Source organism: Bombina bombina, chromosome 2, assembly GCF_027579735.1.
Source record: "Bombina bombina isolate aBomBom1 chromosome 2, aBomBom1.pri, whole genome shotgun sequence".
Classification (NCBI taxonomy): domain Eukaryota; kingdom Metazoa; phylum Chordata; class Amphibia; order Anura; family Bombinatoridae; genus Bombina; species Bombina bombina.
This window is the reverse complement of record NC_069500.1, coordinates 1,332,064,633-1,332,092,184: the sequence shown is the minus strand read 5'-3', so window position 1 is coordinate 1,332,092,184 and position 27,552 is coordinate 1,332,064,633. Positions and strand designations below refer to the sequence as shown.

At 40.1% G+C, this 27,552-nt stretch overlaps 1 protein-coding gene across 1 annotated transcript in view; it reads left to right on the top strand.

The window, feature by feature from the left end:
* FAM193A (family with sequence similarity 193 member A) overlaps positions 1-26,896 on the top strand; it is a gene marked incomplete in the record, with an annotated part of 656,361 nt that extends 629,465 nt beyond the window's left edge. The window contains 3 exon segments of the mRNA XM_053704204.1: positions 14,005-14,821; positions 17,629-17,710; positions 26,060-26,896. Coding sequence (XP_053560179.1) covers positions 14,005-14,821; positions 17,629-17,710; positions 26,060-26,153 — 993 coding nt within the window.
* Between the last annotated feature and the right edge of the window lie 656 nt (positions 26,897-27,552).

The window sequence follows — 27,552 nt, the reverse complement described above, 5'->3', positions numbered from 1 at the left end:
TCGTCAAACATCTGCATTTTTTGTTGTCTACTCTGGACAGAGGAGAGGCCAAAAGGCTTCAGCAACTTCTTTCTTTTTGCTTAAGAAGTATAATCTGCTTAGCTTATGAGACTGCTGGCCAGCAGCCTCCTGAAAGAATTGCAGCTCATTCCACTAGAGCGGTGGCTTCCACGTGGGCTTTTAAAAATGAGGCTTCTGTTAAACAGATTTGGAAGGCTGTGACTTGGTCTTCGCTTCATACTTTTTCTAAATTCTACAAATTTGATACTTTTGCTTCTTCGGAGGCTATTTTTGGGAGAAAGGTCTTACAGGCAGTGGTGCCTTCCGTTTAAGTGCCTGCCTTGTCCCTCCCTTCTCCCTCCCTTCATCCGTGTCCTATAGCATTGGTATTGGTATCCCACAAGTAATGGATGAATCCGTGGACTGGATACACCTTACAAGAGAAAACAAAATTTATGCTTGCCTGATAAATTTATTTCTCTTGTGGTGTATCCAGTCCACGGCCCGCCCTGTTATTTTAAGGCAGGTGTTTTTTATTTTTAAACTACAGTCACCACTGCACCCCCTATAGTTTCTCCTTTCTCTTGCTTGTCTTTGGTCGAATGACTGGGAGTGGCATTTAGGGGAGGATTTATATAGACAGCTCTGCTGTGGGTGATCCTCTTGCAGCTTCCTGTTGGGAAGGAGAATATCCCACAAGTAATGGATGAATCCGTGGACTGGATACAAAACAAGAGAAATAAATTTATCAGGTAAGCATAAATTGTTATTTCCCATTCCTGAAACTGTCATATAAGGAAATTGATAATTTTGCTTTATTTTTTCTCTTACATATTGCAAGATGTCTCAATCTGATCCTGTTTCAGAATCCACTATTGGAATCCTGCTTCCTGGTGTCGGTTCTACCAAAGCTAAGTGCATTTGTTGTAAACTTGTGGTAACTGTTCCTCCGGCTGTAGATTGTGATAGTTGTCATGACAAACTTTTACATTCAGAAAATATTTCCATTAGTAGTAATCCATTACCTGTTCTAATTCCTTCAACATCTAATGCTCAGGATATTCCTGTTAATGTGAGAGAATTTGTTTCTAATTCTATTCAGAAGGCTTTGTCATACCACCTTCTAATATACGTAAAAGGTCTTTTAAAACTTCTCATAAAATTGATGAATTTTTAAATGACCGACAACATTCTGATTTATCTATCTCTGATGAGGATCTATCTGGTTCAGAAGATTCTGCCTCAGATATTGACACTGACAAATCTTCATACTTATTTAAAATGGAGTATATTAGTTCCTTATTGAAAGAGGTGTTGATTGCATTAGATATGGAGGAGACTAGTCCTCTTGATATTAAAACCAGTAAACGTTTAAATTCAGTTTTTAAACCTCATGTAGTTATTCCAGAGGTTTTTCCAGTTCCTGATGCTATTTCAGATGTAATGTCTAGGGAATGGAATAGACTGGGTACCTCTTACTCCTTCTTCAAGGTTTAAGAAACTGTACCCTTTGCCGTCTGATGGATTGGAGTTTTGGTAAAAGATCCCCAAAGTTGATGGGACCATCTCTACGCTTGCTAAACGTACTACTATTCCTACGCCAGATAGTACTTCTTTTAAAGATCCTTTAGATAGGAAACTTGAATCTTATCTAAGGAAAGCTTATTTATGTTCAGGTCATCTTCTTACGCCTGCTATTTCTTTGGCTGATGTTGCAGCTGCTTCAAACCCTAGCGCAACAAGTATCAGATCATAATGTGTATAGCATTGTTAAGTTAATTCAACATGCTAATAATTTCATTTGTGATGCCATTTTTGATATCATATCTCTCTCTTTCCAAGGTAATAAATTATTTGGTTCTCAGTTGGATTCAATTATTTCAACTGTCACTGGGGGGAAGGGAGCTTTTTTGCCTCAGGATAAAAAATCTAAGGGTAAATTTAAGGCTGCTAACCTTTTTTCATTCCTTTCGACAAAATAAGGAACAGAAACCTGATCCTTCCCCTAAGGAAACGGTTTCCAATTGGAAGCCTTCTTCAGACTGGAATAAATACAAGCCATTTAAAAGGTCTAATTCAGCCCCCAAGTCCGCATGAAGGGGCGGCCCTCATTCCAGCTCAGCTGGTAGGGGGCAGACTAAAATTCAAGGATGTTTGGATCAATTCAATCCAAAATCATTGGATTCAGAACATTGTTTCTCAAGGGTACAGAATAGGTTTCAAAGTAAAACCGCCTGTGAGAAGTTTCTTTCTCTCACACATTCCAGTGAACCCAGAAAAGGCTCAGGCTTTCCTGAAGTGTGTTTCAGACCTGGAGGTATCTGGGGTAATTGTGCCAGTTCCTGTTCAAGAACGAGGTCTGGGGTTTCTTCTGTTATGTGTGATCAGTCCACGGGTCATCATTACTTCTGGGATATAACTCCTCCCCAACAGGAAATGCAAGAGGATTCACCCAGCAGAGCTGCACATAGCTCCTCCCCTCTACGTCAGTCCCAGTCATTCTCTTGCACCCAACGACTAGATAGGATGTGTGAGAGGACTATGGTGATTATACTTAGTTTTTATGACTTCAATCAAAAGTTTGTTATTTTAAAATAGCACCGGAGCGTGTTATTACTTCTCTGGCAGAGTTTGAGGAAGAATCTGACAGAGATTTTTTACTATGATTTTAACCGGAGTCGTTAAGATCATATTGCTGTTCTCGACCATCTGAGGGAGGTAAAGGCTTCAGATCAGGGGACAGCGGGCAGATGAATCTGCATTGAGGTATGTGGCAGTTTTTATTTTCTGAATGGAATTGATGAGAAAAGCCTGCCATACCGTTAAAATGACATGTATGTATACACTTCAGTATTCTGGGGATGGTATTTCACTGGAACTACTGTGTTAAAGGTCACTAATCCTTTTAATAACTATTCTCATGTTAAACGTTTTTGCTGGAATGTAGAATCGTTTACATTGCTGAGGTACTGTGTGAATAAATATTTGGGCATTATTTTCCACTTGGCAGTTTTTTGCTTTAATTGTGACAGTTTCGTTTCTCTTCACTGCTGTGTGGGAGAGGGAGGGGCCGTTTTTGGCGCTCTTTACTACGCATCAAAAAATTCCAGTCAGCTACTTTTATATTTCCTGCATGATCCGGTTCATCTCTGACAGATCTCAGGGGTCTTCAAACTTCTTTGAAGGGAGGTAAATTCTCTCAGCAGAGCTGTGAGAATTCTTATAGTGACTGTGAATAAAAAACGTTGTTTTGTTTTCTTATGTACAAAGTTAATTAGTGTTGTTTTTTACTAATGGGAACAAACCTTTGCTAAAAGTTGTGTTGTTTTAAAGTTTGATGCTATAACTGTTTTTCAGTTCATTATTTCAACTGTCATTTAATCGTTAATACCTCTTTGAGGCACAGTGAGTTTTTTTGCTAAAAAAGATTATAACCAAGTTGTAAGTTTTTTTGCTAGTGTGTTAAACATGTCTGACTCAGAGGAAGATATCTGTGTCATTTGTTCCAATGCCAAGGTGGAGCCCAATAGAAATTTATGTACTAACTGTATTGATGCTACTTTAAATAAAAGTCAATCTGTACAATGTGAACAAATTTCACCAAACAGCGAGGGGAGAGTTATGCCGACTAACTCGCCTCACGCGACAGTACCTGCATCTCCCGCCCGGGAGGTGCGTGATATTTTGGCGCCTAGTACATCTGGGCGGCCATTACAGATAACATTACAAGATATGGCTACTGTTATGACTGAAGTTTTGTCTAAATTACCAGAACTAAGAGGCAAGCGTGATCACTCTGGGGTGAGAACAGAGTGCGCTGACAATGCTAGGGCCATGTCTGATACTGCGTCACAGCTCGCAGAGCATGAGGACGGAGAGCTTCATTCTGTGGGTGACGGTTCTGATCCAAACAGATTGGACTCAGATATTTCAAATTTTAAATTTAAATTGGAGAACCTCCGTGTACTACTAGGGGAGGTCTTAGCAGCTCTCAACGATTGTAACACCGTTGCAATACCAGAGAAACTGTGTAGGTTGGATAAATACTTTGCGGTACCGGCGAGTACTGACGTTTTTCCTATACCTAAGAGACTAACTGAAATTGTTACTAAGGAGTGGGATAGACCCGGTGTGCCGTTCTCACCTCCTCCAATATTTAGAAAGATGTTTCCAATAGACGCCACCACTCGGGACTTATGGCAAACGGTTCCCAAGGTGGAGGGAGCAGTTTCTACTTTAGCTAAGCGTACCACTATCCCGGTGGAGGATAGCTGTGCTTTCTCAGATCCAATGGATAAAAAATTAGAGGGTTACCTTAAGAAAATGTTTGTTCAACAAGGTTTTATATTACAACCCCTTGCATGTATCGCGCCGATTACGGCTGCGGCAGCATTTTGGATTGAGTCGCTTGAAGAGAACCTTAGTTCCTCTACGCTAGACGACATTACGGACAGGCTTAGAGTCCTTAAACTAGCTAATTCTTTCATTTCGGAGGCCGTAGTACATTTAACCAAACTTACGGCTAAGAACTCAGGATTCGCCATACAGGCACGCAGGGCACTGTGGCTAAAATCCTGGTCAGCTGATGTTACTTCTAAGTCCAAATTACTTAATATACCTTTCAAGGGGCAGTCCTTATTCGGGCCCGGTTTGAAAGAAATTATCGCTGACATTACGGGAGGTAAGGGCCACGCCCTACCTCAAGACAAGGCCAAAGCTAAGGCTAGACAGTCTAATTTTCGTCCCTTTCGGAATTTCAAGACAGGAGCAGCATCAACCTCCACTGCACCAAAACAGGAAGGAGCTGTTGCTCGTTACAGGCAAGGCTGGAAGCCTAACCAGTCCTGGAACAAAAGCAAGCAGGCCAGGAAACCTGCTGCTGCCCCAAAGACAGCATGAACCGAGAGCCCCCGATCCGGGACCGGATCTAGTAGGGGGCAGACTCTCTCTCTTCGCCCAGGCCTGGGCAAGAGATGTTCAGGATCCCTGGGCACTAGAGATCATATCTCAGGGATACCTTCTAGACTTCAAATTATCTCCCCCAAGAGGGAGATTTCATCTGTCAAGGTTGTCAACAAACCAGATAAAGAAAGAAGCGTTTCTACGCTGCGTACAAGATCTGTTAACAATGGGAGTGATCCATCCGGTTCCGTGGTCGGAACAAGGACAAGGGTTCTACTCAAACCTGTTTGTGGTTCCCAAAAAAGAGGGAACTTTCAGGCCAATCTTAGATTTAAAGACTCTAAACAAATTCCTAAGAGTTCCATCGTTCAAAATGGAAACTATTCGGACAATCTTACCCATGATCCAAGAGGGTCAGTACATGACCACAGTGGATTTAAAGGATGCTTACCTTCACATACCGATCCACAAAGATCATCACCGGTATCTAAGGTTTGCCTTCTTAGACAGGCACTACCAGTTTGTAGCTCTTCCATTCGGATTGGCTACGGCTCCAAGAATCTTCACAAAGGTTCTGGGTGCCCTTCTAGCGGTACTAAGACCGCGAGGGATTTCGGTAGCTCCGTACCTAGACGACATTCTAATACAAGCTTCAAGCTTTCAAACTGCCAAGTCTCATACAGAGTTAGTTCTGGCATTTCTAAGGTCGCATGGATGGAAAGTGAACGAAAAGAAGAGTTCTCTCTTTCCTCTCACAAGAGTTCCATTCTTGGGGACTCTTATAGATTCTGTAGAAATGAAGATTTACCTGACAGAAGACAGGTTAACAAAACTTCAAAATGCATGCCGCGTCCTTCATTCCATTCAACACCCGTCAGTAGCTCAATGCATGGAGGTGATCGGCTTAATGGTAGCGGCAATGGACATAGTACCTTTTGCACGCCTACACCTCAGACCGCTGCAATTATGCATGCTAAGTCAGTGGAATGGGGATTACTCAGATTTGTCCCCTACTCTGAATCTGAATCAAGAGACCAGAAATTCTCTTCTATGGTGGCTTTATCGGCCACACCTGTCCAGGGGGATGCCATTCAGCAGGCCAGACTGGACAATTGTAACAACAGACGCCAGCCTACTAGGTTGGGGCGCTGTCTGGAATTCTCTGAAGGCTCAGGGACTATGGAATCAGGAGGAGAGTCTCCTACCAATAAACATTCTGGAATTGAGAGCAGTTCTCAATGCCCTTCTGGCTTGGCCCCAGTTAACAACTCGGGGGTTCATCAGGTTTCAGTCGGACAACATCACGACTGTAGCTTACATCAACCATCAGGGAGGGACAAGAAGCTCCCTAGCAATGATGGAAGTATCAAAGATAATTCGCTGGGCAGAGTCTCACTCTTGCCACCTGTCAGCAATCCACATCCCGGGAGTGGAGAACTGGGAGGCGGATTTCTTGAGTCGCCAGACTTTTCATCCGGGGGAGTGGGAACTTCATCCGGAGGTCTTTGCCCAAATACTTCGACGTTGGGGCAAACCAGAGATAGATCTCATGGCGTCTCGCCAGAACGCCAAACTTCCTCGCTACGGGTCCAGATCCAGGGATCCGGGAGCAGTTCTGATAGATGCTTTGACAGCACCTTGGAACTTCAGGATGGCTTATGTGTTTCCACCCTTCCCGCTGCTTCCTCGATTGATTGCCAAAATCAAACAGGAGAGAGCATCAGTAATTCTAATAGCACCTGCTTGGCCACGCAGGACTTGGTATGCAGATCTAGTGGACATGTCATCCTGTCCGCCTTGGTCTCTACCTCTAAGACAGGACCTTCTGATACAGGGTCCATTCAAACATCAAAATCTAACTTCTCTGAAGCTGACTGCTTGGAAATTGAACGCTTGATTTTATCAAAACGTGGTTTTTCTGAGTCGGTTATTGATACCCTGATTCAGGCTAGGAAGCCTGTTACCAGAAGGATTTACCATAAAATATGGCGGAAATACCTATACTGGTGCGAATCCAAAGGTTACTCCTGGAGTAAGGTTAGGATCGCTAGGATATTGTCCTTTCTACAAGAAGGTTTAGAAAAGGGTTTATCAGCTAGTTCATTAAAGGGACAGATTTCAGCTCTGTCCATCTTGTTACACAGACGTCTGTCAGAAAATCCAGACGTCCAGTCCTTTTGTCAGGCTTTAGCTAGGATCAAGCCTGTGTTTAAAGCTGTTGCTCCACCATGGAGTTTAAACTTAGTTCTTAACGTTTTACAGGGTGTTCCGTTTGAACCCCTTCATTCCATTGATATAAAATTGTTATCTTGGAAAGTTCTGTTTTTAATGGCTATTTCCTCGGCTCGAAGAGTCTCTGAGTTATCAGCCTTACATTGTGATTCCCCTTATCTGATTTTTCACTCAGACAAGGTAGTTCTGCGTACTAAACCTGGGTTCTTACCTAAGGTAGTCACTAACAGGAACATCAATCAAGAGATTGTTGTCCCATCCTTGTGTCCAAATCCTTCTTCAAAGAAGGAACGTCTTTTACACAATCTGGATGTAGTTCGTGCCCTCAAGTTCTACTTGCAGGCAACTAAAGATTTTCGCCAAACTTCTTCCTTGTTTGTCGTTTACTCTGGACAGAGGAGAGGTCAAAAAGCTTCTGCTACCTCTCTCTCTTTTTGGCTTCGTAGCATAATACGTTTAGCCTATGAGACTGCTGGACAGCAGCCTCCTGAAAGAATTACAGCTCACTCCACTAGAGCTGTGGCTTCCACTTGGGCCTTTAAGAATGAGGCCTCTGTTGAACAGATTTGCAAGGCTGCAACTTGGTCTTCGCTTCATACTTTTTCCAAATTTTACAAATTTGACACTTTTGCTTCTTCGGAGGCTATTTTTGGGAGAAAGGTTCTTCAGGCAGTGGTTCCTTCTGTATAATGAGCCTGCCTATCCCTCCCGTCATCCGTGTACTTTTGCTTTGGTATTGGTATCCCAGAAGTAATGATGACCCGTGGACTGATCACACATAACAGAAGAAAACATAATTTATGCTTACCTGATAAATTTCTTTCTTCTGTTGTGTGATCAGTCCACGGCCCGCCCTGTTTTAAGGCAGGTAAATATCTTTTAAATTATACTCCAGTCACCACTTCACCCTTGGTTACTCCTTTCTCGTTGATTCTTGGTCGAATGACTGGGACTGACGTAGAGGGGAGGAGCTATGTGCAGCTCTGCTGGGTGAATCCTCTTGCATTTCCTGTTGGGGAGGAGTTATATCCCAGAAGTAATGATGACCCGTGGACTGATCACACAACAGAAGAAAGAAATTTATCAGGTAAGCATAAATTATGTTTTTATTCAAATCTGTTGTTTGTCCCAAAGAAGGAGAATTCTTTCAGACCAGTTCTGTATCTAAAAATTTTGAACAGTTACGTGAGAATTCCAACATACAAAATGGTGATTATAAGGACTATTCTGCCTTTTGTTCAGCAAGGGCATTATATGTCCACAATAGACTTACAGGATGCATATCTTCATATTTCGATTCATCCAGATCACCATCAGTTCCTGAGATTCTCTTTTCTAGACGAGCATTACCAATTTGTTGCTCTTCCTTTTGGCCTAGCGACAGCTCCAAGGGTCTTTTCAAAGGTTCTCTGTGCCCTACTCTCTAATAAGAGAGTGGGGTATTGCAGTGTTTCCTTATTTGGACGATATCTTGGTACTTGCTCAGTCTTTACGTTCTGCAGAATCTCACACGAATCAACTAGTGTTGTTTCTTCAAAAACATGGTTGGAGGATCAATTTACCAAAAAAGTTCTTTGGAAACCTAAAAAGGTTACCCTTGTCTGAGGAGTCAGATTCAGTATCCATGACTTTGTCTCTGACAAGAGACGTCTGAAATTGGTTGCAGCTTGTCGGAACCTTCAGTTTCAATCATTCCCTTCAGTAGCTATGTGCATGGAGGTTTTAGGTCTCATGACTGCAGCATCGGACGCAATCCCTTTTGCTCATTTTCACATGAGACCTCTTCAGCTTTGATAGTAGTAGTAGATGGCGCTGGTCTATTGAGTGATTTTCTCTAGTAAGTAAAGAGAAAAAAGGCTTGATGCATATATTGAAGCCAATTAATATGGGTGCAGTATACTCACTCCATAAGATGAATCTTTACAGCTGAAAGGGAACGTAGCGTCAGATGGCAAGAGTCCACAGGTTCCTGGAGTCAAATACTGAATTTTCAGGTTTATCCAAAAGTGGACTATAAATGAATAGAGACCCAAATGACAAAAGTATCCAGTGTGTAATTGAAAAAAATTTAGTAACTTACTCCATAAATAAGGAGATTCCAGCTCAGCACAGCAAAACAAGATCTTGACAATCTTTCAACAAAGGATAAAAGGTTTTATTTGCTCAACGCGTTTCAACGTATTACACGTCTTTATCAAGAGCATAACACTCAATACTTGGTTTTACTTACCTGTTTTACTTGTTTTAATGTATGCTCTTGATAAAGACGTGTAATACGTTGAAACGCGTTGAGAAAATAAAACCTTTTATCCTTTGTTGAAAGATTGTCAAGATCTTGTTTTGCTGTGCTGAGCTGGAATCTCCTTATTTATGGAGTAAGTTACTACATTTTTTCAATTACACACTGGATACTTTTGTCATTTGGGTCTCTATTCATTTATAGTCCACTTTTGGATAAACCTGAAAATTCAGTATTTGACTCCAGGAACCTGTGGACTCTTGCCATCTGACGCTACGTTCCCTTTCAGCTGTAAAGATTCATCTTATGGAGTGAGTATACTGCACCCATATTAATTGGCTTCAATATATGCATCAAGCCTTTTTTCTCTTTACTTACTAGAGAAAATCACTCAATAGACCAGCGCCATCTACTACTACTATCTATCTATACACAGTCAGAAGGGAGAGACTGCAAGAAGGCTGCGGTCTGACCTAAAGGAGAGTATTAGTTCTTAGTTCATTTGTACAGAATATTGTGTGTTTTTTTCCATCTTGCACCTCTGTATATTGTTTACCTCTTCAGCTTTGTATGCTGAATCAGTGGTGCAGGGATTATACAAGGATATCACAATTAATATCCTTAAATCCCAATGTTCGACTATCTCTGACTTGGTGGATAGATCACCATTTTTTAGTTCAGGGGGCCTCTGTGATCACAACAGATGCGAGTCTTTCAGGTTGGGGAGCTGTCTGTGGATCTCTGACAGCGCAGGGGGGTTTGGAAATCTCAAGAGGCGAGATTACCAATCAATATTTTGGAACTCCGTGCGATTCTCAGAGCTCTTCAGTTTTGGCCTCTTCTGAAGAGAGAACCGTTTATTTGTTTTCAGACAGACAATGTCACAACCGTGGCATATGTGAATCATCAAGGTGGGACTCAGTCCTCAAGCTATGAAAGAAGTATCTCGGATACTTGCTTTGGCGGAATCCAGCTCCTGTCTAATTTCTGCGGTCCATATCCCAGGTATAGACAATTGGGAAACGGATTATCTCAGTCGCCAGACTTTACATCCGGGAGAGTGGTCTCTTCACCCAGATGTTTTTTCAGATTGTTCAGATGCTGGGGGCTTCCAGAAATAGATCTGATAGCTTCTCATCTAAACAGGAAACTTCCCAGATATCTGTCCAGGTCCAGGGATCCTCAGGCGGAATTAGTGGATGTGTTGACACTTCCTTGGAGTTAGCAACCTACTTATATCTTTCCGCCTCTAGTTCTTCTTCCAAGAGTGATTTCCAAAATCATAATGAAGCGTTTGTTCTGCTGGTGGCTCCAGCATGGCCACACAGGTTTTGGTATGCGGATCTTGTTCGGATGTCCAGTTGCCAACCTTGGCCACTTCCGTTAAGAAGGCCAGACCTTCTGTCTCAAGCCCCTTTTTTCCATCAGGATCTCAAATCATTAAATTTGAAGGTATGGAGATTGAATGCTTAGTGCTTAGTCATAGAGGTTTATCTGTCTCAGTGATTAATACTATGTTGCAGGCTCGTAAATCTGTGTCTAGAAAGATTTATTATTGAGTTTGGAAGACTTACATTTCATGGTGGTGTTCTCATAAATTTTCTTGACATTCTTTTAGAATTCCTAGAATTTTACAGTTTCTTCAGGATGGTTTAGATAAGGGTTTGTCTGCAAGTTCCTTGAAAGGACAAATCTCTGCTCTTTCTGTTTTGTTTCACAGAAAAATTGCTAATCTTCCTGATATTCATTGTTTTGTACAGGCTTTGGTTCGTATTAAGCCTGTCATTAAATCATTCTCTCCTCCTTGGAGTCTTTGGTTTTGAAAGCTTTAAAGGCTCCTCCGTTTGAGCCTATGCATTCTCTGGACATTAAATTACTTTCTTGGAAAGTATTGTTCCTTTTGGCCATCTCTTCTGCTAGAAGAGTTTCTGAATTATCTGCTCTTTCTTGTGAGTCTCCTTTTCTGATTTTTCATCAGGATAAGGCAGTCTTGCGGACTTCATTTAAATTTTTACCTAAGGTTGTGAATTCCGACAACATTAGTAGAGAAATTGTTTTCCCTTCATTGTGTCCTAATCCTAAGAATTCTCTGGAGAGATCTTTACATTCTTTGGATGTGGTAAGAGCTTTGAAATATTATGTTGAAGCTACTAAAGATTTCAGAAAAACTTCTAGTCTATTTGTTATCTTTTCTGGTTCTAGGAAAGGTCGGAAGGCTTCTGCCATTTCTTTGGCATCTTGGTTAAAGCTTTTGATTCATCATGCTTATTTGGAGTCGGGTAAATCCCTGCCTCAGAGTATTATGGCTCATTCTACTAGGTCAGTTTCTACTTCCTGGGCTTTTAGGAATGATGCTTCTGTTGATCAGATTTGCAAAGCAGCAATTTGGTCTTCTTTGCATACTTTTACTAAATTCTACCATTTTGATGTTTTTTCTTCTTCTGAAGCAGTTTTTGGTAGAAAAGTACTTCAGGCAGCTGTTTCAGTTTGATTCTTCTGCTTATAATTTCAATTTTTTTCATTATAAGATTAAAACTTTTGATTTGGGTTGTGGATTAATTTTTTGACGGAATTGGCTGTCTTTATTTTTATCCCTCCCTCTCTAGTGAATCTTGCGTGGAGTGCCACATCTTGGGTATTTGCTATCCCATACGTCACTAGCTCATGGACTCTTGCCAATTACATGAAAGAAAACATAATTTATGTAAGAATTTACCTGATAAATTCATTTCTTTCATATTGGCAGGAGTCCATGAGACCCACCCTTTTTATGGTGGTTATGATTTTTTTGTATAAAGCACAATTATTCCTATTCCTTGTTGATGCTTTCGCTCCTTTCTTATCACCCCACTTCTTGGCTATTCGTTAAACTGAATTGTGGGTGTGGTGGGGGGGTGTATTTATAGGCATTTTGAGGTTTGGGAAACTTTGCCCCTCCTGGTAGGAATGTATATCCCATACGTTACTAGCTCATGGACTCTTGCCAATATGAAAGAAATTAATTTATCAGGTAAATTCTTCCATAAATTATGTTTTTTCCAAACCCACTAACTTTCTATCCGTTACCGATTTCCAATCCGGGCCGACAACTCCAGTTGGAAGATGGCGACTCAATGCACATGCACGAGATAAACGTCACCAAATACATCGCCTCATGCGTTATTTAGAATCTTGTGTTGGTAATGTCGGCTTCTGTACGCATGCAAGAGTACACAAATCAAATTGCGCATGCGTAGGTTGACGCAATAGGATTATAATTAGATGCAAATACTCACCATCCGATTGGTCAGTGTGTTATACCGTGTCCGGCCCATATTTGAGGGCTGGATAAAGTGTTGTCATGCGGATGAAATAAAACTTTCTTTTACTAAGAAATGGAGCTTTGTTACAACACAGAATAAGGTAGATTAGATTTGTGTGATTGTAATTTAAAATAAATGGTCCGTTTTGCATATAGAAAACAAAAGTTAGTAATCCTTTCAAACTGCATGCTGAATCATCTATCTGAATCATGAAAGTTTATCTTTGACTTTAGTGTCCTTTTAAAGTATTTTTTTTTATTTTGAATCCACATTTTGCCCATTTTAATTTTGTATTACATTTAGATATGCACTCCTGCTCTGCTAGGCTTGTATACATGTGTATTAGTTGTATTCTGTGCACAACCAATGCCGATATTTCTTCAAGTGTAAGTGGAACACACACATCTGTGCAAATCCAGATCTGTCTGAGAAATCCGACTCTGAAATCAACCAAACGCTGCGAGCAGCGGCCATATTCGGCATTAGTTGTGCACGAAATTCAACTAATACACATGTCTAATATTGTTGGCCAAAGTACGTTTTCTGTTACATTTTGAGACGCACTTATGCTCTTTGCTAGGCTTGCACATTATCATCAAGGGCTATAGAAGAGCCAGAGATAAGAATCTGCATATGCAAGTTGCACAGTTGAATGCTTTAATTTTCCCATCTGGATTTCCCAAAAATCTGGTCTGTTTTTAGCCTTTGAAGGGTGAATGGACATGCCGGTCTGTTCCAATGAGCCACTTCATCACCTTTAGAACAAAGCTTGATAGTTAAATATACAGATGAATAGCATTTATAAAGGCACCACCTTGAGAAATAATTTGCAGTAAAATACTTCAGGGTATATAACAGGGTGTTTTAAATACTGCATGCGTATATATATATATATATATAGCACTCACATGTCTTGATTGAATTTCAACTTTATTATCAATAAAAATTCACATATGTCGACGTTTTCGGCTCCACAAGTGAGCCTTTCTCAAGACAATCTTATTTTTCGCTTTGGTGTGTTCAAGCCGCCATTCCCAAATGTTGACAATCAAGACCTGTGAGTGCCCACCATTCCATATTGATGTTTATAAAAATTGCTTGAGGAGATACCTGGGCTTTATAGGAGACCCTGAAGGGATGGAGTGCATGAATTGAATGAGATATATAGAGATACACACACAACTTTCTATTGTATTGCTTTATAATTTTTTGTAGGGAAAAGCGGTTTATTTCATTTAAAATAAGCTCCATATACTTTAGTTTTTGGTTTGTACTCGTATGTCTGAAATGCATGAGTTAATGAATAAATAAATATTTTTTTTGGTACAGCTAGAAGAAAAGGCCCGTCAAGAAGCAGAAGCTAGAGAGAGGGAAGAAATTCTAGAAGAACACAGACAGAGGGAAGAAGAGAGATTAAAACAGGAATTCCAGCGACATCAAGAGTGTCAGGCACTAAAGAAAAAGAAAAAGGATAGGGCAAATAAAGACTCTCAGAAAATAGACCGACTGACCCACAACCCTCATTCTGATAAGGAATCTCTATCTATAAACTCTTCAGAATTAATCCCCAATGGCACACTTGAAAAGTCAGAAATTAAGGAATCCTTAACACTGCATGGGAGACCATCTTTGAAAATAGAGCAACCGCCACTGTTTGAAACTGTAAGTGAGCCACCAAATCATGCAAATGTTAGAGACTTGAAACAGTGCTCCCAAAAAGATGCCAAGGCCAAGCAGCAGGAGCAGCTTTCTCTGCTTCTTGACTTAGTGCATCACAAGGAAAACAGTGTAAAACAAAAACTGCCTAAAATACAAACTCCGAAACTCAGTCCAGAGCAGGTGAAAAAATCAGAGTTGTCCAAAGTTGCTGAAGTTCAGCCGAGACTGAAAAACCACAATGATCCTAAAATTAGAACTGTAGACATTGCCCCTGTTGTGGAGCATAAAAAGGAGGAGAAAAAGGCAATTAATAACAAGAAACAGCTGAATCATGTGAAGGATGAGAGACCCTCTACGGCTAATGACCACTCTTTGTTCACAGAGCAGCAGCAGAATACTAAATTGACCACTGCAGAATCACCCCAACCAAAGGGTAAAAGTAAGAAGAATAAGAAGAAAAAAGGGGATAAAGTCAATAACTCTATTGGTAAGATTTCTTTTGATAGTTGTTTTTAAAGGCATTAGACAATAAATGCTAAATATAGTGATTTATTCAAGCAAAGAATCCTTTCTGCCTCTTCTGTTGGGGACAGTTATGGACATATCTTTAACAGTCAGTGTGCAAACAATAGCTGTATTAAAACGCTAATTTCTCCCTCAGCAGACGGGAAAGATAAGGGGACATCTAGGTTTCAACTTGATGGTGCTCATTATGTTATAGAAACTCAGCAGAACTGAGAAAAGCAACAATTGTTAGTTGAATTACAGGTAAAAGGGACAAAATAATGAAAATATATAGGAAAGTTTGCTTACTACACATAATTAAACATTCTGTATCAGTCAAAAGCATTTAATGTCTCTTTAATTCAAGGCTGTGAAGTACCAGTTATTTTTATTTTTTATTTTTTTATATATATCTTAGATGTACCTCGTTTGTTTATCTTCTGCATTTTGTAAGGGTTCCATGTTGTCAAAAAAAGTGTAGCTTTCTGCCATATCGAGACGAGGCCCTTAACCCCTTGAGTGCTAATGATGGCTCAGAGCCGTCATTAGCACTCAACTACTTTTTTCCAATCTGGGGGCCCCCACCAGCTCCTACCCCGGCGATTGGGCCTGCATAGTGACAGGCATCGCCGGGGCTTCCCGTTACGTGCGGTGACGTCACCGCGCAACGAAGTGATGACGTCACCCCGCAACTTTATTTAAAATTGTCCTTACAAAGTATAGGGAAAGGGGGCATGCTGCTTAGAAACCTGTATCTCAGGGATCTAAGCAGCTACAGACCCCTAAGACCTACCATTGGAAAGGTAATCGCCTAACCTTTCCAATGGTATAAGTCTTGGGGATATGGGGGAAAAATAAAAAAGTTTTAAAAAAAGTTTTTTTTAAAATAGTAAAAAACAGAAAAATATAGAATTCAGCTTAGCACTCAAAGGGTTAAAGGAACATGTAACCCAATTTTTTTTTCTTTCATTATTCATATAGAGCATACTTTTTTTAAAAATTTATTTTCCAATTTACTTTTATCAATTTAGCTTCAATCTTTTGATATCTTATTGAATGAGCAACAATGCACTAATCGAAAATGGCTGTACACAAAAGTAAGCCAATGACAAGAGGCCTATATATGCAGCCACCAATTAGCAGCTAGCTCTCAGCTTCTGAGCCTATCTAGTTATGCTGGGCCTTAAGCATGGGAATGGGCCTTCCACTTACCCCAATGACCTCTAAAATAGCATTACAGTTTTGACAAACTCTTCATAAGCTTATTAATCCAGTCTGTTGCGCTTAATTGCGTTAGGTTTCTCTAATATGATGCCTGAAATGTACTGCACCTGCCTACAAGTTTAAAACATTTTTAATTATCTGATGCACAGTGACAGTTTTAACAATTCTAGATGATATATAAAATGTACCTGTTTCTCTTGGTGCCCTTTAAAAACTTACCATGAGAGCATACAGAGGTAGGCTCAGCAGTGTGCACGGGCCTTGAGCACTGGGAACAACATTATGAACATTGTTTCAAGTAGCTGCCTTGTGCTGGAGAGGCATGCAAACTCATGGTCTTACGTAGGTGTGTTAGCAATGTAAATCATGACCGTTACATTTTGACTTACATATTTTTCATTTTTTCTCCCTTTCATTATTACCTTTTTTCTGTTTTGAGTACAAAACAAGTCACTTTGTAGTGGCTACTTCAAGGGTATTATTATAACCCCAACATTCTGCTAACCTGTAAGAAATGGGTATGCGGTATTGCAGGACAAAGTATTTATAGACTTACCTATTTTTTTATTTTATTTTTTTGCCCAAATTTAGATCTGGAACTTTTAATTTTAGGATTGCATTAAAGGGATATGAAACACAAACCATTTTCTTTTTTTATTCAGACCGAGAATACAATTTTAGAAAAAGTTTCCAATTGTCTTCTAATATCAAATTTGCTGCGTTCCCATGATATTCTGTGTTGAACAGATTCCTAGGTAGGCATCTGGAATACTACTTGGCAGGAAATAGTGCTGCCATCTACTTCTTTCAAATTAATAATATTCTTGCTAAACTGCTGCCATATAGTGCTCCAGAAATGGGCGGCTCATAAGTATACATCCCTGCTTTTCAACAAAAGATACCAAGAGAATGAAAAAAAATTGATAACCGAAAAAAATTAGAAAGTAGTTTAAAATTGCATGCTCTATCTGAATAATAAAATAAAACCTTTTTCTTACATATTCCTTAAAGCATATTAAACTATTATACTATAGAACACATTTTATTAAAGGGATATAAAACCCAAACAATTGTATTCATGAATCAGTGTAAAATTAAAATAAAAAATACAATTTACTTCTTTTATCAAATTGACTGTTCTCTTGGTAACCTTTGTTGAAAAGCAGGTAGGTAGGTATGTGAGAGCAGTTTTATAACTTGCACATTTGCAATAACAGTAGGTGGCAGCAGTGTTCTTTCATCTACTTCTCAGAGTTGTACACTACCTATCTAGATATCTCTCCAACAAAGAATACCATGAGAATTAAGTACATTTGATTAAAAAAAAATAGGTTTCAATTTATTTCTTGAATTATATAATGTCTGAATCACACAGGAAAAATGTTTCATGTCCCTTTTAATTAATACATAGAAAATGTTTTTATTTGACCCTCCGTGGAAAAGAAGTTTCCCTCACAAGCAGGTAAACAAACGGTCGAGTGTCATTTAGCATATTTTGATAGTGATTGATATGATACTGTTTGGTGCATTAACATGAAAATGAATTAAATATTTATCTTGTTACAGATGATGTGTTTCTTCCTAAAGACATTGATCTTGACAGTGTGGAGATGGATGAAACTGAGAGAGAAGTGGAATATTTTAAAAGGTAATTATTAGATCTGCTAAATGTACCCATAAAACAAGAATTCTTATTGGTCTAGGAACAGTATGGTAATATCTGTTGATCTATACCCCTGCCATGAGTAACTGCACTTACCTGAAAGAAATGAGTCTATTTTACAGAACGTCAGTGCTGTGCTTAAAGGGACAGTAAGCCTAAAACATTCATACATAAATGACGTACGCAACCTACATCTCTCCCCACCCCCTATGAGGTGACTGCCGATTCCACTGCTCTATTGGCTGGCATACACCAGCTCCCACAGCTTAAGTTGCCCTCCCAGGGGAATCCCTATGATTGACGGGTCGCTGTTGCCAAACCCCTCCCACTGAATCTTTGTGACACAGCCATGGCAGAGTTAATTGGAATAAGCATCAAAACACTAACATGAAATACACTGTCAGATTGATGTTTTTCTAAATTCTCATTTAACGCTTCACGCCCAATAAGTTTGCTTTTTCACTTGTTTCATAGGCGTCTTTTGCATTACACCAAAGGGGTGGCATGCAATGCAAAGTGGGTGGCAATCTTCTCCATGCTGCCCACCAAAAACAGTATGCTATCTTGTATCGTCCCCTGCTGCTATGACAACCTTGTGTATGTTCCAAGCAAAGTCCTATAGTATGGCACTTCTGCGGTCTCTCACAATCACAATGTGTGTCCCTGCCAATTTAGGGGCGGTCACACAAGTGGGGGGCGTGGTTTCCGCTGCATTTCCTTCTAACATGGAACTGTATGAGAGTTAGGTCCTTCCTTCCTCTGGTCATCTTTATAACATTTATTACATTTATTACCACAAATGAAGGGAAACCCGGCCGTTCCTGCCTACGACCACCCCTCCTTCACTTACACTGCTCCACTGTAGCAGGGATCCCAGCGCCAGCATTGACAGGACTCGGAGACCCAAGGTTGTAGTGAGGATGTAGCTGGTTTGCAAAGCCTTCCCGACAGGGTGTGATACTGCTTTACAGTATCGTTTTAGCATTTTATACAAGTACTGATGCAAATGCTCAGTATCGGCACCGATACTAGTATCGGTATCGGTGCATCCCTATTTAAAATGGTGTCAGATGCAGAGAGTTATTAGTATATTTCCTTAACCCTTTCTCTGCTACACTATCTCACATTCCTGCATTTTTTTGTACGCATCACATTTAAGGATCAGTTTCAGTGCTTTTTTCTTAAACAGGGAGAGTCCACAGCTGCATTCATTACTTTTGGGAAATACAGAACCTGGCCACCAGGAGGAGGCAAAGACACCCCAGCCAAAGGCTTAAATACCTCCCCCACTTCGCTCATCCCCCAGTCATTCTTTGCCTTTCATAACAGGAGGTTGGCAGAGAAGTGTCAGAAGATTACGGAGTAGTCTCTTATGGAAGGTAGTACTCTTCGAAATGGGACTGGAGTTTTAAAGGGACAGTCAAGTCCTAAAAAAACTTTCATTTTCAAATAGGGCATGTAATTTTAAACAACTTTTCCAATTTACTTTTATCACCAATTTTGCTTTGTTCTCTTGGTATTCTTAGTTGAAAGCTAAACCTAGGAGGTTCATATGCTAATATATTAGACCTTAAAGGCCGCCTCTAATCTAAATGCATTTTGATAGTTTTTCACCACTAGAGGGCATTAGTTCACGTCTTTCATATAGATAACATTGTGCTCATGCACGTGAATTTACCATGGAGACAGCTCTGATTGGCTAAAATGCAAGTCTGTCAAAAGAACTGAAATAAGGGGGCAGTCTGCTGAGGCTTAGATACAAGGTAATTATAACTGTTGGTTGTGCAAAACTGGGGAATTGGTAATTAAGGGATTATCTATCTTTTAAAACAATAATTCTGGTGTTGACTGTCCCTAAAAGTATTCCTGTCAGCCTCTCAATGAGAGCATGGATGAAAGTTAGAGTTTGGAGATGCAGGGAGAGTCTTTCTGCGAAACCATTCCGACTCATATTAACAGCTCCATACGCAATCAGCGTTGACGAGTTTCGCTGCCTGCTTTCTTCACTCAAGTCCATATCAGAAGCGACGCTACTATCTGTCAAACTTGAAGGACCATGTTTCTGTTCCACGGCATAGATTCAGGTAAGATCATTTCATTTTACTTTCATTGTGGATGTAATGTAAATGATAGAAGACAATGTCTCAGTGGGACTTCTTTATCTTTATGGAATCAAGGGTTAATATCTCCTGAGGGGGGGTTATTGAGCAGTGGGGGACTTTAATCATGTTTATGTGATTCTGTCTGCTTATGTGTAGAAATGTTGGGGCTCATGGCTATTACGGAACGTATAATTTTTTTTAGAGCTACGCAGTTCTTGTGGACTGGCGCGCTTTTCTTTGGCCTACATGTCGCACCTAGAGACCGGGCGTGGTCACGGTTTCATTCTCCATTTCTGTATAGTGACATAGTGGCGGTGGAGGACCTGTTTCTCTACTTGTCTGGGTCATAGGAGGTGGTGAGTGCCCCAGCCATTGGAGGGTGAGGTGCCAGTTATTTTTGTCCAAATTTGTCTAGTCAAGTTATGGAGGATTCTGATTTTTCTGAGGAGGATTTTGTTTCCTACTTATATTGTATGGAGGCCCGGGTGATCCAGCCCAATCATTTGTTCTGTATGCTGTAGTAGAGTGCTCTTTTCTCCCTATGGGGAGAGATTGGAGACCGCTGAGCCGTCCGCCTTTAAGGATTCTGTGTCCCGTGAGGCGTGTTCCCTGTAATTTTCTGTTACTACGCATGCAGTTGTCCCAAAGTCTGTTACCCCTTCTCTGGAAGGAGGTTTCTTTCCACTAGAGGTTGCTGCTTGGTTGTGCATGGCCATATTAGTGGCATTGGTGCATTTACAGCTTATTGAGGGCCAGTGAAGAGCTTATCAGTGTCCTCTTTTCCTGACGGGTCTTTCCTCTGGGGGAGCGGTTCCCTCTAAGGCTTCAGGGGGACAGCCGGCAGGATCGGGGCCATCAGATGCCCCGCCGGAGATGAGTTTTGCCTTTCGAGTCAGTCTGACGCGCCTGCGTGTATTGCTGCGGCAGGTACTGGAGGCTTGGGAGGATTTTAGTCTTCATTTGCCCCTGGATACTCAGTTTTCTGATTCTGATGGCGAACAGCGCTAGACGAGGGGAGGGATGTGAATCCTACTCCTGATTGTCTTTTGTTTGTATATCTAATCCCAGTTCTGAGCTCTTGAGGAATCAGGGCTGGCCCTGTTAGTGTTTCTATTCCTTTTTGGCATTTCACTGTTTTCAATGTTAAGACAATGTTTAAGCCTCAGAGCTTATTTGTCTGTTTAGTCTAGCCCTGCTAGGGGTTAGAACTTTGTTAGCTCTTGAACAATTCGTTGTACCCTGGTCAGCAGGCTGGTTCTGGTTGGGTACTAGTTTACTCTGTTCTTTTGAGGTTTATCAGGCATGTTGTATCATTGACAACAGGCTGGTCCTGTTTGGGTACTAAGATTGCTTACTACTTGTTAAGAGGTTTTCTTGTATTTACAAGTTATAGGAGGCCCTTCTTTCCTAGATGTCAGGCTGGTCCTAGTTTGTTTTATCTTGGTGGGCTGTCCGACGTTGGCTTTTACTCTATACACGAAGTGTTTTGTCCCTGCATAGCTTGCATGTCTAGCTGGGTTTAAGATTCTTGCTGTGGCAGTGTATTTTTAGTTCCCGAGGTCCTTTGGACAGGAGCTGGAGTCCTCTCTTCTGAGGGAGATGACTGCTTGGAGATCTTCAGTACCTGGTGAGGGGGTAATTGTTCCCCTCTATTGGTACTCCTTTGTGGATCGAATTATCCTATTGTAAGATCTTCTTTGCCAGTGCTTTTCTCCTTATTTTGAGGTTTGCTGCCCTTTTCGCTTCCCCTTGTCCTTTGGGGTAGGACTCCCGGTCATGTGGTTGAGGAGACCCGTTTCTTCAGGACCGTTTTTTTTTCCTTGCAGTATCCTCCTTTTGATCCTTATACTTGGGGATCTGGGGTATTTTTATGCAGTCTCTCTTGCTGTCCCCTACTAAGAGTTTTTAGTATAATTGTTCATTCGTTAATTCCTTGTGCTATAGGTTTTCCAGGGTTAATTCAGTTTGGATCTTTAGAGACACTCATTTCTCAATCAGGGATTAATTTCCAAGGTTGGAGTTCCGATCTCTTTTGGCTCCTTCTTTTGTCTTCGGACTTTGTAGGTATTTTCCTAGAAGCACTTTGGGGCTGAGTGACCAGCCACTGGGATACATCTTGAGAGATCAGAGTTAAAGACCCCATGGGGGTTTGGCAGTGATTGCATCGATTCTGGTGCAATTTCATTCCAGGTGTAGTATCTTGTGGTTGTTTTGCAAGGTTTTTGCCTTTTAATCCAGCTCCTGGTTTTGGGTGTCTGGATTTTGAACCTAGCCCTTGTCTTTGACTTGGCAATTGGTTGTTCTGTTTCCAGATTTTAATAGTCTTCGTTATGTTGGGTAGCAGGTTTGGTTTCCCAGGCCTGTGCAACTCTCCTTATTCCTACTGGGGCGGTGCTTTTCTCTCTTCTGGAGAGATGGAGGAAGTTTTTCCTGGTAATTTCTTTACTGGAATATTCCTGGATTTCTTAGTTTTCCTTCTATTTGGAATGTTCTGGTCTACTGCGCCTACCAAGTTGGCTCCTCCTGAGGTAGTTTTCCTCATCTGACTCTAGGAGTTCAGTGGGTTTAGGTTATCTCTTGTTTGCAGTGTACCCTCCCTTCGGGTTTCTGAGGGGTAATGAGGATACGTATTCTGGATCCTGAGTTAGTCTCGGGATGTCAGTGCCTTCTTACTGTTTCTTTTCTTTAAGAACTAGTGGTTGGAGATTCATTAGCTGATCTCTGGGCTTAATCGATGCTGGGTTTTTTTTAATCTCTCTTGTCCTTGGGACATTGACAGTCGATTTGGTGTTAGGACTGTTAGATCAGAGTAGGGGTCAAGAATTCTGATTGCTCTGTTTGGGCATTGTCCACGTACCTTTTCTCCTGCAGGATCCTTACTTAGGTTGGGAGGCCTTGCGATTCGTTCGGGAACCTTCCCTTAAGGGGTAGTTGGTTCTTCCTTATTGGTCAGGGGTTGTCCTTCCTTGCCCCGTCTTCTAGTAGGGGAGGAGTTGGTCCGCCCTGCTCTCTGAGTTTTGTTTTTTTTCTCTTGTTCCTTTCCAGGGATGTCCTGGTGCTCGTTTGCTAGCTATTCAGTTAGCTAGTTACTATGTTTTGACATTTAGTCTGACTGTTTTTTTTTTTGTTTTGTTTTGTTTTTTTTTATGACCTACGGGTGTTCAGTTTCTCTGTGCTACTTAGCTGTCTATGGTAAGGTAATCTTGTTCTACCTTTTTGTCCTTTTGTGCCTTCTGGGACTTTGGTTCAGGTTAAGGCTTTACATTGGTTCCTTTTGGATCAATGTAGGTGGTGATGTGGAATTTTTCCTTTCTTTGCTCTCCTCCGTCGGTAGAGTATTTTCTACGGAACCTTGTCCTCTTGCAGCTTGGTAGCCCCCCCCCCCCCCCCCCCCCCGAGTTATGCTAGGGGCTTCTCTCTCTGTTTTGTCCTTTTCTGGAGGTGCTTTTGGACCTTCTTATCTGATTCTTCCCTTCTTTCAGTTTGTGCTCAGTGGAGTCCTGCATGTAGAGTGATCTCTAACTGGGATTGTTATGGTTCTATTTGATGAGCAGTTACCTTGTCCTCTCTCCATATTTTTGTTCTTCCTGCTTATGTTGAAGTAGGTTTTTATCTGGAGTCCGGGTTGTATCAGGCTGTAGTGTCATCAGAATAGGCCGCCTTTTTGTTCCCGCCCGTTTGCATTCCTTGTCCTCTATATGCTTGGGTATTGATTTCCCAAAAGTAATGAATGCAGCTGTGGACTCTTTCCATTTATGAAGAAAAACATAAATTATGCTTACCAGATCATTTTCTTTTCTTCTGACGGGAAGAGTCCACAGCTCCCCGCATGTGTTTTTTCATGGGGCAGCCTAAATTTTTCTTCTGGCACATTTTTTCACCCTGATATTTCTCCTACTGTTCCTTGTTCCCTTGGCAGAATGACTGGGGGATGTGGGAAGTGGGGGAAGTATTTAAGCCTTTGGCTGGAGTGTCTTTGCCTCCTCCTGGTGGCTAGGTTCTGTATTTCCCAAAAGTAATAAATGCTGCTGTGGACTCTCCCCGTCAGAAGAAAATTAAAATTATCTGGTAAGCATAATTTAAGCTTTTTTAATGATTCAGGTTATTTAAAAAAAAAAAATTAGGATACTCTTTACTTACAGATTATTATTTTTTTAGTTACATTTTCCTTAAAAGGACACGTTTGAACTTAAAGGGACACTGAACCCAATTTTTATCTTTTGTGATTCAGATAGAGCATGCAATTTTAAACAAGTTTCTAATTTACTCCTATTATCATTTTTTCTTTGTTCTCTTTCTATCTTTATTTGCATCTAAGTTACTTTTTTGGTTCTGCACTTGTTTATTGGTCGGTTAAATCAATCCACCAATCAGCAAGAACAACCCAGGTTGTTCACGAAAAATGGGCCCGGCATCTAAACTTACATTGTTGCTTTTCAAATAAAGATACCAAGAAAATTAAGAAAAATTTATAATAGGAGTAAATTAGAAAGTTGCTTAAAATTGCATGCTCTATTTGAATCGCAAAAGAAAAAATTTGGGTTCAGTGTCCCTTTAAATTTAAACTGTTTTTACTTCCCCCCCCCCCCCCCCATTAAATTTTTCTATTGGTAATTATGTTGTTTTGCAGTTGTGCTGAAGCCTATTAGTGAAAGATGTAGTAATTAGCCTTGAGAAGTCTACAGTGTGCACTTCCTAAAAGTTGTCATTGTTTTACGTTTTTTGTATTAAAATTTCAAGTTTATTATTTCCCTCTGTTAAAATTAAATTCCTGTTTTCTTAAAGGTACATGGAACCTAGAATTTTTGTTTCATGATTTAGATAGAGCATGTGGTTTTAAACAATTTTCCAATATACTTCTATTTAATTTTTGCTATTCTGATATCCTTTGTTGAAAAGGATACCTAGGTAGACTCAGGAGCTGTTGAGTGGAGCTGCGCATATATGCCTCTGCTTATTGGCTCACCCAGTGCACTCAGCTAGCTTCCAGTAAGGCCTTGCTACTTCTACAAGGGATACCAAGAGAAGGATGATTAGATAATAGAAGTAGATTGGAAAGTTGTTTAAAATGGTATTCTCTATTACAACCATGAAGAATTTTTTTTTGTTTCATGCCCTTTTAATAAGGGTGATAGAATTAATATTGAAAGTTAAAGGACTAATACAGTAGTTGCATTAGCAAATACACAAGAAAAAAAAATGCAATAAACTATCTTTGAATTTCAAATAAGCAGATTTTTTTTCTAACAAATTGTATTTTCCAACCCATTTTCTGCCCCCTTTATCATGTGACAGCCATCAGCCATTCACAGACTAGTATACGTATACATTATGAACTTGTACAAATGCTCGGTAGATACCTGAGTGTGTTTATAAAAAGACTGTGCAAAATTTGAAGATGGGAGTAAACTAGAAAGTCTCTTAAAACTGCACGCTCTTTCTGATTTATGACAGTTGGATTTCGACTTGTGTCCCTTGAAATTGTAGTTCTTGTTTCATCTAAATACTTGCCCTTTATTTTATTTGTTTTAATAGTAAATATGTCCTTTTTAAATCAACAATATGCTTCTAAATTCCTGCCTTAAAGGGACGGGCAAGTAAAAATTAAACTTTCAGGATTCTGATAGGGCATGCAATTTTAAACTTAACAATTTACTTTTATTAACAAATGTGCTTTGTTCTCTTGGTATTCTTTGTTGAAAGATGAACCTAGGTAGACTCGTATGCTAATTTCTAAGCCTTTGAAGGCCGCCTCTTATCTGAAAGTATTTGACAGTTTTTCAAAGCTAGAGGGCGTTAGTTCATGTGTTTCATATAAATAACATTGTGCTGACTCCTGTGGAGTTATTGAGTCAGCACTGATTGGCAAAAATGCAAGTCTATCAAAAGAACGGAGATAAGGGGGTAGTCTGTAGAGGCTTAGACACTAGGGAATCTGAGGTAAAAAGTATATTAACATAATGGTAATGTTATGCAAAACTGGGAAATGGGTAATAAAGGAATTATATATCTTTTTAAACGATAACCATTTTGGAGTAGACTATCCCTTTAATATTAGAAAATTTTGGGAAAATATTTTTTTTAATCCATGGCTGAAATATTCTCAAGTTACATCTTTTTACCTAATTTAAGCTGGAGCCAGATCTCCTTTTTGTCTGCACTTCTAGTTATTTATACTGTGAAAAGACCGTTACCAATGCTCTGTCTCTTTAAACCATGTTGTGTTTTACAGGTTCTGCTTAGATTCTGCCCGGCAAACAAGACAGAGGCTTTCTATCAACTGGTCAAATTTTAGCCTGAAGAAGACAACTTATGCTGCACACTGAGATCAAAAGAATTAGATGGAGTTGCCCTGCAGGAACCAATCCCACTGAATTCATGCCCTGCTGTCTCAAGTGCTTACCGGGCCTTGAGACGGTGCTGCCTTGCCTTCTCCCCAGTGCTACGTGGATCTGCACTGAAACCCCTTGGCCTGATAATTCTTGCTGATCTGAAAAGAAATGCCACTTTCTACCTGAATCTGTTAGCTTGTGTGCTTGTAGTCTGTGAGTGAGACTTTTTTTGGTTGTAGCAATACGCTCTCTTATTGCCTTGGCCTCGGACCTGAGACTGGTTCCTTGGGTTGGGTGGAGGCAAAAAAAAAACTAGCTGCATCATTAACAGTGATTCCTGTCACTTCCACAATACAATGTTTTGTTACACTGACTACTGGCAAAAGAATGGACCCCATTGTACTCATCTGCTACCGGTTTCTACAGACCCTTGGAAAAAAAACTCATATTGGACAAAAATTTTGCAAATATTCACAATTTACCGTTAAAAGAAGTGTACAAGTTACGCTATTTGTGTTTTTTGATTTTTTTTCCAGGCTTGTAGCCAGCTTGTGTAAGAATACTTGCAGAATGAGAAAAAAAGAAAAGGAAAAAAAAATACTCACAATATCAATCTGTTATAGAGTGTATAATTGTATTAACACTGATGCCCAAGTGGCTACTTTTTAACATATTGTTAAGTAATATTAAAATCATGTCTTTCTTTTTGAAAGATGGAATACATTAGTATGGCAGAAGATCTGGCTGTTTTTCTGTGTGTTCTTCCCATTGAGTAACAAATGGGTTAAGATGAAGTTTTTAAATATTTATCTATTTTTATTTTTATATATATATATATATATATATATATTCATTTTAAAGTGTAAGTATAAGTAGCTATTAATTTTCTTTTCCCATTCGTAATGGCACATAACATATTATTAAAGGGACATTATACACTAGATTTTTCTTTGCATAAATGTTTTGTAGATGATCCGTTTTATATAGCTCATACAGGGTTTTATTTTTTTATTTTTTTTAAATGTATAGTTTCTCCAACATAGGTGTGTCCGGTCCACGGCGTCATCCTTACTTGTGGGACATTCTCCTCCCCAACAGGAAATGGCAAAGAGCCCAGCAAAGCTGGTCACATGATCCCTCCTAGGCTCCGCCTTCCCCAGTCATTCTCTTTGCCGTTGTACAGGCAACATCTCCACGGAGATGGCTTAGAGTTTTTTGGTGTTTAACTGTAGTTTTTATTCTTCAATCAAGAGTTTGTTATTTTAAAATAGTGCTGGTATGTACTATTTACTCTGAAACAGAAAAGTGATGAAGATTTCTGTTTGTAAGAGGAAAATGATTTTAGCAACCGTTACTAAAATCGATGGCTGTTTCCACACAGGACTGTTGAGAG